At 27.2% G+C, this 10796-nt stretch overlaps 2 protein-coding genes across 7 annotated transcripts; one reads left to right on the top strand and one right to left on the bottom strand.

Moving 5' to 3' along the window:
- Positions 1-108: 108 nt before the first annotated feature.
- On the top strand, positions 109-2336 carry mRpL40 (mitochondrial ribosomal protein L40). Its single transcript, XM_015524699.2, has 2 exons — positions 109-525; positions 1884-2336. The coding sequence occupies exons 1-2, from the start codon at positions 310-312 to the stop codon at positions 2259-2261; spliced, it is 594 nt and encodes a 197-aa protein (XP_015380185.2). The 5' UTR covers positions 109-309; the 3' UTR covers positions 2262-2336.
- A 928-nt stretch (positions 2337-3264) lies between these two features.
- Positions 3265-10188, bottom strand: LOC107173931 (uncharacterized). Of its 6 annotated transcripts, none has more exons than XM_015524681.2 (13): positions 9903-10188; positions 9159-9205; positions 7104-7262; positions 6831-7025; positions 6607-6726; positions 6425-6530; positions 6240-6351; positions 6026-6161; positions 4296-4421; positions 4096-4222; positions 3911-4031; positions 3646-3842; positions 3265-3576 (listed from the first exon to the last, which is right to left on the bottom strand). In XM_015524681.2, exons 2-13 carry the CDS (start codon positions 9169-9171, stop codon positions 3288-3290), a joined length of 1701 nt encoding a protein of 566 aa, XP_015380167.1. In that variant the 5' UTR covers positions 9172-9205; positions 9903-10188; the 3' UTR covers positions 3265-3287. The 6 variants fall into 6 exon arrangements, with proteins under 6 accessions (XP_015380167.1, XP_015380169.1, XP_089074755.1 ...); XM_015524683.2 differs by having other exon boundaries at positions 7104-7259; positions 9903-10186; XM_089218629.1 differs by lacking the exon at positions 9903-10188 and adding an exon at positions 9808-9826.
- Positions 10189-10796: the final 608 nt, after the last annotated feature.

Below are 10796 nucleotides of genomic sequence, written 5' to 3'. Positions count from 1 at the left end.
ATAATATAATAATATATAATTTTTAATTAATTAAATTTATAAATTTATAAATCCACCTTGGAATACACGATTTATAAGTATATCTTAAATCGTGATGGAATATCATAGATAATAGATAATAGTCTTCTATTATCTATGTGAAATATAAATATATTTCTGTTGTATCGTATCGTAGTTTTGCCCATCAGCCCATCACGGAATTAATGATTATAAGACATAAGTATTTTAATTATTATCAACTAGCATATTTCTATCATTTCTTCTTAATCGGCTTTGTCTTTCAAGCCAAAATTGGAAATAGCCACTGTGATGTTTAAATTGCTTGCATCAGTCGCCATGCACCCGAGTGCATTGGTTGGATCAAGGAGTATATCAACAAATGGAGGACCATTATTCTTCCGTTCATCTGTACCCATGTTTGCTGAGCCATTGAAAAAAAAGAAACGTTTAGATCCACAGATATTAAAAGCCAGAGAAGATAGAAAACGTAAAAAGATAGAAAAATCCATTAGAAAATTGGAAAAGGTGAAGTAAATGTTTTGTCTAGTATCTGCAATAACGTACAAATAGAAAATAAATATAATTATAAGAATAATTTAATTTATAATTTTAAATATAAATTAATACAACTAAGGCTCCTGCTATTAGTTATATTAAAATTAAATTATAATTAGGGAGTTGAAGTTAATGGGTTGATGTTGTTCTCTACTCTTATAAGAGCTGAATAATATGATTATTGAATAGTTAATTAACATACAATCATGATATGTGAGCATAAAGGTATACTTATCTATGATATCATTACATAGGTACCTATAAAATATGTTGTAATATTCCAAACTTCAACAAAGTATAATTTAAATTTAAATTATTGTTAGTTTAGGAACCTACCTATGCAATTGCCATTTATATACAATTCACAGCTTTCAGAAAATCAAGTTTAAAATCATATTCATGCATTTTAGTACCCAATATTTATTTTTAATATTTAAGAATATTTCAGTCTGATATATATATTTGATTTCCCACTTTCATCATGTAAAAATTATTTTATGTTGGTACATACTTTAATTTAAAATATAGGAAAAAAATGCATTTTGTTTGTCATTGATCTATTGTGTTTGTTCTTTATGAAGTTTAACATAAGTAGCTAAACAAAGTATAAAATTGTGTAACCAAAAACATAATATTTCACATTATGTTCATTAAATATACGTAAAAAAAATATGTAGGTATAACTGTATAAGTCTATTTTTTTAATTATTTTTTTATTATTGATCAAATAAAACCTGGCAGCTACCTGGCCATTAGTTACAATAAATAATTATGGTAGGTTTACAAGATTTAATATTTTAACAATATTATATATTTTTTTAAGAGATATTTGGCGTAAGAGTTTAGTTTCTTAGTATTTATATAAAAGGAAAAAAACAAAAACATAAAAAGGAGGAAAATAATTGCAAATTATTAAATTAAGTTATAGAGGCCTGTTGACTTCAAAAAAACTATCATTTTATTGTTCTCCAAAATATTGGGTCCCAATGCGATGTCGAGGGTCATATCAAATGCGATGTTTTGTCGTTCTTGCTGATATTTTAGGCATTCTGTTGTGATGTGTTTCACTGATATTTGGACACCACAGACTTCGCATGAGGGAGGTTCTTCCTTGGCCATTATGTGCCCGTGTGTAAGTCGCGTATGTCCTATTCTCATTCTGTTAAGTACCGATTCTTCTTTTCTGTTTAAAGAGCTGTTTATCCACCTGAAGGTACTACTTTTAATTCTATAAGTCTATTATGTGAAACTTAATTAGACATACACAAACTTTTACATATTGTTATACAACTTATAAATATTAACAGTTGTATTATATTTATTTTAAGGTATCCAAAACATTAAAACCTATTGATGAGGTGCAATTAATGGCTTCGTTATCCAATGAACTTGACATTCGTCAGAGACCAATAGAAGTGCATAGTAATGATAAGCTTGAGGAACGAATAGTTGCAGCAAAGGCATGGTCAATGTTTAAGCATGATGAACACTTTTTCAATCTTCAAGTTATCAGTGACCTAGAGTATTCACAGCAACGTGCATTAAATGAGTTACGCGAAGTTTCTGAAGATTTGTATCTAGCAGCTATTGATTTCGATGAATCCTTATTGACATGTCAACTAACTGGACCAGTAGAAACTCCTCCAATCGAAAACTACCAAAGTCCTGATGGAGAATATATTGATATTTCAAAAAAATGGGATTAAAATGAATGTAGTATATATTTCAATTTATGCTTGAAAGGTTTGAATACCTAAATAAATTATTAGATTCTGTAAAAATGGGTATTTATCTATTTATATTACAAAATGTTGAAAAAAATTATCATTTCAATGTTGTAATATTATAATTCACTCTTACTTGGTCATATTTGTCAAACAATATTTTAATTATTGCCTTGTTCGTTACAGTATAGGCATAAATAATATATGTTTAAAAATAAACTATTTTTAATTTTTTTTTATTGAAATATACACAACATAAACATATTTATGATTGACAAGTATAACAATTCAACAATTAAAAAAAAAAAAAAAAAAAACACTGAAATATGCAATATAGTTTTAAATAAAGTAAAAAACATTCAGTATCTAGATGTTGGTTGCTGTTAATTTTATTTTAATAATTAAAAATGCATTGTAAAATCTAAATTCATAACTTGAAATTTAAATCATGGAATTTTCTTGTTGCTTTACTAATTATTCTAATGTCTATTATATAAGTGTATACTATATATATTTTATTATAAATAACATATAAAATAAAATATAATATAAAATGTATTAATATATATTTCCACTTTCTAACAAAATATGAAAATTAGGAAGTTAAATTTGATGTTATAGTTTAATAAATAGTTAAATAGTTTTTATTATATATATAGGAACAAAGTATTAAATACTAACAATTTAATAAAATCAAATATGTAGTTAAACTTAAATGTATATGATAAATATTCAAAAATCATGATGCACGAATATGCCAATAAATTAGAAGTTACAAAGCCATATACTGTTGTATACAAAATTATAACCATATAAAGATAAAATAATATTTTGTACTATTATATTATACTACTGACCTAATGTATACAGATTTGTAAAAATAGTTTGAATTCTATCATGTTTTACTTGGAACAACAAACCCATATTATAAAACAAATATTTTTAAATTAGAAAGTCTTCAAAAATAAGCCTATTTTATGCTAAGATTATTTCATAATGTAAATAATTTTATTTAGTTGATACATTGGTTATCGATAATATTGCTTTAATAACAGATGCTGCAGCTAAAGAGGCATAAGGTTGCCATTTGTTTTTTACTGATCCATGTTTATAGTCTGAAATTCCTCTAACAATAGCATAAGAATGACAATAGTTTCCCATTAGTGAACCCATAACAGAGTCAAATTCTGAATCCATGGCCAGTAATTTGTACTCTGCAGCAAATTTTTGTCTAGTGAACGCATTGGATATAGCACTTTGACCACCACCAATGGGACCAACATGTAATCTTGTCCCTCTAAAATTATAAATATCAGTTAGTTATTATTAAAAAATTATTTTAATTTATTATTATTATCGAACGCACAAATTATTGTCCTTATCATTGCAAATGGGATGAGTAATTTCAATTAGTTCTGTTCCTCCAATGTACATTTGAAGTTTATCTGAATCCGCTGGTGGTCGATTAAAATCAGATTCATTATCGGTTTTTTGTTTTTCAATCTTACTTAAACCTTCACTTAGATAAATATCCCATAAAGGCTTTTTGTCAATCGATTTTACCTGTTGAATATTTGTTCGTACAATATGTCAGGGTCGAAACTCTATTCAAACAATCAAATCTTTCTTACTTCAGTTTGTAATTTCATTGCCGCTATTTGTAAATCAAATATTTTTGGACTATATTGATGACAATGGAATTTCACGTCTCCGTTTTCGTTGGTGACATTTTTGCAGTATGTATAAACGGCTCTAATAAAATATCATGACATTGTTATGTCGGTTTTTGTGCTCATTGCAATATTATATTTATTACTTTTGGTTGTTTCCACAGTGAGACACGACAACGTCTCCCAGTTTCACATGTTTGTCATAATTTGTATAATGTGGTACACCGCCACCAGCGCCACATACAAAAACGTGTTCAACTTTTTGAAACGTACCTATAAAATATTTAGGTAAGGATGTTTAGTGAGATCAAAGTGTTTGAATGGAAATAGAAAATAATTAAAAAACCTAATAAGCGAGTTATAGCATTTCCAGCTGCTGTTGTAGCTTCTCTGCTTAAACCCAATGCGGGAAGTTTGGTACAAACTACAATGTGGTTTCCCATTTTTCCAATCGTGTAAACATTCGATTCTCCTTAAAAACAAAACAAATAAGATTGTAAGGTTTAATATGCAATATAATAGTTGCATAATCCTACTGCGCCAGATCAATTTTCGATTCACAACTGACAACTACACTCGTAAAATATAGATTTATAATTTGGCGCTATATATAGGTCATAGGTGTATTTAAATTTGAACTTTTTGAGTACATCTGTGAACAGATTCGACCGAGATGAGCAAGGGCGCCCGCAGGTGAAAATTCAGGGGGGGGGGCAGCCTTAATTTTTATTAATAATCAAACACTTTTATACTAATTAAATACTTTTATTAATAATCAAACACTTTTATACTAATTAAATACTTTTATTAATAATCAAACACTTTTATACTAATTAAATACTTTTATTAACTAATTGAACACAAATTGCAATTTTATTTTATTTTTCCCAAATTCATCAACAAGAATCATCTCAGATGGGTAACCGCCTATGATAAATTGGATATTTTATCATATGGCTTGTGTTATAACAACTAATCTCTAAACTTTCAGAATATATCTAAGAACAAATTTTGAAATTCTCGTCAAAACCATTCGAGTAGATAGTTTCTGAGTCTTCAATCATACAAATCATTTTTTTTTTCATTTTTTTTCTGATCAATAACAAATCTATATACAATATAATTGTATAAACAAAAAACTTTTTGATTTTAGTGATCTAAACACGCATGAACCGCCTTACAGTAACCTATGAAGCTTTAAAAATAAATTTTTAAACTTTCCCTGCAAAATCTCAAAGAATATAGGTAGGTATATATTGTGTGCAAAATTTGGTTCAATTGGTTCAGTAGTTTTCAAGTCTATATAAGCTCCATTTAAAAACGCACATTGATTTTTATTTATATACAGTTGGATTACCTATTTTTTTTTTTTTATCTTAGGTAGGTAGGTCCTACTATTAATAAAAATAACAAAAATAATAAAATTCTATGATTATTATATTGGTATGTAATAATATCAATAAAGATAATTTATCATTCAGTTTTAAATCCAATTAATTTAATAAAATTGTATCTGTAATACTTAGTTAGCAACTAATTTCCAATTACCGTTAAGTTGTTAATTGTACAACGTACAAGTTGACAAATTGTATGAACGTGCTGTAAATGGTAATAATACATATTAGGCTAGCCTTAAAATAGAGGAGAGAATACCTACTGTTTGGTATCTATTCGACAAAATAACTTTTTTAAGCAGGTAGGTACAGTTTTAGTTTTTAATTTTAGTTGTGGATACATATTATACATTATAAATACATATTTATAAGTATAGTTATTCATTTTTTTTTCTGAAAACTTGCAGGCGAGGCTTGTGAGTTGTGATATACCTACCTATTATAGGTGATATATCTATGTAAACAATTTAACCTTGTATTTATAAAACACTGGAAATTAGCTCGCATTCATAATCATATAATTTATTTATTGTTAAACCTTGATTTTACCTTCAGTATAGTGTCTATATAAGGCTATAACCTAAACTTTCATTAGTCGTGGTTCAGTAATTTCTATAGCTATAGTGATTTTTTTAATAATAGATAAATTTAAAATAGAAAATTTCGTATTTTGTGTTCTTACCAACAGTGGTGTATCGTACAAATGTTTCTTTATTATCGATCAACGTATCAACTGCTACTTTTTCGCAATACTCCGCTGTGATGATGGCAACAGTTGGTTGCCGATTATACTGAATGACAGGCATTTGTTCTACAATCTTAAAAAACGAGTATAACAGTCTTACAGATCATTAGGAATTAATATAAAAAAAAAAAAGAAAAAAAAGTGTTTTTACCTTGTCGTGGAGGACGACTCTTGTGTAGCCACCATCGACAGGCTTAACGATTCCAGATTGTTGTAATTTCTCTAAATTGTCTTTTATGTCTTCGTTCTTCCATCCGCGTTTTCTTGACAAAAATAAGAATTACAGAATCTATAGTTGAACGATAAAAATTTAATAAGCAAAAAAATAAGTTTTACTTGTTAATATCGTCAATAGTTAGTGGGTTAGGATATGAAGATTCGATCAATTCACGTAATTTAGTCTGTGATATATCCAAATTTAATTTCGAGCCTTCAACAGAAACTATAAAATATATTTTATAGGTTGACTTGTTAGCAACAGAAATCAACAAATTATTATGAAGTACTGAAAATTGTACCTTGATTTACAGGTCCTACTGCCATTCTTTCCAATTGTTTTAATTCAATTTCTAGTTTTGACACACATTTGTAGCTTTTGTGCATTAAAGTCAGTAATCTTTTTACGAAACCAACATAATCTAAAAATAAAAACACGAATACAAAATTTCAGTAGCTTTGTGTAATCATTTTTCGCTCCTCTAGGATTAATTAATACTTAATAACAAAAATTACAAATAGATACCAAGAGGAAATTGATCTGGTAAGACTAAGTCTTGAAAGAATTGAGACGCCACTGCTGAGGCGTCAACTGTTTCATCTCCATTACACCAAAATCTTATGGTACGTCTTTCTTTGGTGTGTAAACCCGTTTGACCGTTAACCAGAAAAACGCAAAACTGCACCGATGTATCTTCGGGTGTTTCGTCTTGAATATCTACTGTGATGAACTATGGTTTTATATATATTTTTTTGAATTTTCTGCACACGTAAATATATATATATTTATATATTTTACCGTATTTCCCAATTTTGCTGATCACGATACCACTGTGTTCTCCACCAGCCAGATATTCGTTTTTTTCATTGTGCTCATTGTTGTTATCGGCTTGGCGTTCGATTACGAGTACAGTTGATGTGAGCGTTTTAGATTTTGTTATTAAAACCACTCTATCTGCTTAAAACAAAAATTAGAAAATTTTACTTATATTTATAAAATAACAACAGTCGTTAGGGCACATGAAATAATTTGAATGGTTTTCTTGAAAGAGTATTTACTTAAAAATGCCCTTAAAAAATGAATTTCAATTATTATATAGCAATATAGCTTAAACATTGGAAAGCAATTTTAAAATGATACTACGGTAGTGTATTTTTTTTTTTTCTATGTATGTATAGTATAATAAAATTAATAATAAATAACAGGTGTATTTAACGGTGATAATTTGAGCGGGAAGGCCTAGCTATAATAAAATTGTTATCGATGATAACTTGTCAAGTTGTATAATTTATCATTCGTGCCGTCAGCGGTTTATCGAAAGTCTCTTGTTAATCGCAATAATTTTTGTTCAGGAATAAATTGTGAAAAATGCTCTAAAAACTAAGAAAATGCACTAAAATTGTCAACAAATGCATTTAAAGTTAATTTTGTCAAAAAAATACTTCAAAATAATCAGTATCATCCAAAACACATATTATACTTACGGACTAACATTTTAAAACACCAGAAAAAAGATGACATTGCATCAAAATTCCAGCCTTACTATTTCGGAGTAAGATGTTATATTATTATTTATTTTCTTATTATAAAAGTTAAATGAAACAATAATAATTGTAAAACAAACAATTGAAATTTTTTATGGATAATCGTTGTGACGTAATAAACTAATAATAATTTTTACATGCATATATAATATTTTAAATTAAAAAAAATGTTAGCAATTGGCAATTTCCTTGGCATATTTTGTATATGCATAATATATCAAGTTATATCACATTATAACTGCACATATGCTTATTGTAAACATTATATATTTATAATAAAGTTTTAAAAAATAAAAATATTTTAAATGATTTATTTCCGCTAAAAGTCAGCAGTTCACTGGGTTATCTAATATAACCCACGTCACGTCGGAATGTGACAACCAAAAATTGTAATTAAAAAACAATTGAATAGGTATTTATATCTGTAGTTATATATATATATATATTGTATATTATGTAATTATTATCATTAGGCATAAAATATATATGCATCGTAAAGTTGTTTTTTGGATGTGCCTACACCTACCTATAAGTATATTGTTATGTAAAAATATATATAGAATAAACAATCGATCAACCTAATAATTACTATTAAGCGTGGAGATTATAGAAATTTATTCATTTACATTCTAAAATGCATTTCTACATAATATCTTATTACTTTGTTAGTTATTACTGAATGCTTTCTTATTCAACCTATTAACTTTTTGTAATTATTAAGTTAATAGTTAAATTATTAACAGTTGTTTTCAATTTAAATATAGTTACCTATTCAGTTTTTGAACCAAAAACTATTTATACTATTATTATAGTTATACCTATAATAATATAAAAGTAGAAAGAAAAAAAAATGTATTTGTTAAATTTAAAAGTAATCTCATTTTGATATAATGGCATAATGCACGTATATAAATACACTAAAATAAACGATAAGAAATGGAATCTTAACTATACCTACATGGCTATGTGATTGAAATACCATCAAATATATGATTTTAATATTTTTTCGTAGATAGGTATGCACCTAAGATATAAATAACTTATTAAAAAAGTCAAAAATTGGTTTAAAAAATAATTATTGTGTTAGAGATTATTCATAACATTATAATATATATATATAATAGGTACCTAATACAAACTATAGGCTATAATGTATATACATTATGATTATTTATGTTTGATTCAAAGTATTAAGTCCTCTTTTTCGATATTTTACAATATATTCAATACGATCTTGAGTATAAGTATTACAATAGTTATATGTATGTACGATGAATCATCTATAATGTCAGAATAAATAGTAACTTACCTTGATTAGTCATTATGCTTAATATGTGTTTGAAACTGATGTCACCTCTGAAAAATAATTTTAGAATGTTTATTAAATTATTTAGGAACCACGTGATTATTAATATCGTGAAAAAGTTATTTTGGTTTTACTAATAGTGAACAAAAATAAAATAGTAATTGTTATTTTTATATATTATAGTTATAGGTACTAACGATAGCTAAAAGTGATTTCTGCCTAAAATATCATTAATATAGTTATAGACTTTATTTTTATGGTTTTTTAATAATATGATTGATGTGACTCACCTTTTTAAGTGAGGCATATAAATGTTATAACTTAACTCAAAAATCATTTTATTATTTCTTTTGTACTTATTTATTAGTACAAATGATGTTGAAGTGAACAATATGAAAACGAGTACTACAATATCATCGATGCTATAATATTCTTGTTAAAAGGGGTCGGCTTTAATTTGATCAAATATTTTGGTACCTGGTACCATATGGGTACGAGCTACAATTCATATTATATACTTATATTCGAGTTTGTATAAAATAGACTAAATAAATGTATGAATGATATTGATATATATAATTATATATATATGCATAATGGATGTAAATATATATTATATAGGTATATGTTAATGTATATTATTATGTCCTACCTCACGTGCCTATAAGTCTGAGCATAACTTCCAACCATCAAAATGTACTGTGTATAAGCATATTGTTATACATATTAAACATAGTAAATACTCACATTTATAAAATAAAGCCGGTAGCCCATAGGCAATAAAATAACTATAATAGCAGCGTGTTGTTTGTCCTTCGTGTACAGTCGACTGCCAAGTCAAACGATCAACCGTATTGTGACACACATTTATCAACGCAGTAATATACAAGATCCACTGCTTCCGTCAGTGTTGCGAATCAATTGCAAAGCAACTGTGACGCGGTCGTGTAATAACATACATATGTATTACATGGGTGGGAGTATAGGCGATAAAATGTTCCGTCAATGACTGCAGAGGATATGACAAGGTATTACAAGAAAAAGAGGGAACGAAAAACGTTGTATAATAAATGAAAATAACAAGAATAATAATATATGTTTACTGCAGACGAACAGTTATTATCAGTGTACGCAAGCATATTAGCCATCACGAATGGAAGGGGTTATCTAGAGCATGGTATGCATGAACGTTGTAATGTACATAGTAATTCTAGCATAATTCTATATAGAACTCTCCTCGTATATATATAATTTAAATTAGACTTCGATTTAGTTCAGATCATATTATTATCCGTTAATTATTTTACAAAAATAATCTATTTCATTACTTTGTACAGAAAAATACATCGTGGATATACTGTGCACACATATCGGTATACATTTTTTTGTACAGAAAGAAAAAATATAGGTACACATGCGTGATATACGTATTGTAAGTTAGAATCGTGGGATGTCATTAATCCAAAATAATCGGTAAAATATATAATTACACAGCTGCAGCTACGTCTGAAACGAAACCGCCTGAAAAATAAATACAAAAGGAAGATGCAACATACAGCACGACTCCAAGGTTAGAACCCCCATGACCATATATATTTATATATCATGATTGTATTATACGTATAAATTCAAACTTTGTAC

The sequence above is a fragment of the Diuraphis noxia genome, unplaced genomic scaffold (assembly GCF_037042655.1).
Source record: "Diuraphis noxia isolate RWA-SAM2 unplaced genomic scaffold, SU_Dnox_SAM2 contig0002, whole genome shotgun sequence".
NCBI classification, from domain to species: Eukaryota; Metazoa; Arthropoda; class Insecta; order Hemiptera; family Aphididae; genus Diuraphis; species Diuraphis noxia.
This window is presented reverse-complemented; position numbering and strand designations above follow the sequence as displayed.

What these genes read in the sequence shown, in the direction of transcription:
- mRpL40 (XM_015524699.2), top strand. Translation starts at nt 310, where the DNA reads ATGTTTAAATTGCTTGCATCAGTCGCCATGCACCCGAGTGCATTGGTT. An exon ending in CCATTAGAAAATTGGAAAAG is followed by an intron (nt 526 to 1,883) that starts GTGAAGTAAATG and finishes ATTTATTTTAAG; the next exon opens with GTATCCAAAACATTAAAACC.
- LOC107173931 (XM_015524681.2), bottom strand. An exon ending in AGTAGGACCTGTAAATCAAG is followed by an intron (nt 6,531 to 6,606) that starts GTACAATTTTCA and finishes TATATTTTATAG; the next exon opens with TTTCTGTTGAAGGCTCGAAA. An exon ending in GAGTCGTCCTCCACGACAAG is followed by an intron (nt 6,162 to 6,239) that starts GTAAAAACACTT and finishes TCGTTTTTTAAG; the next exon opens with ATTGTAGAACAAATGCCTGT.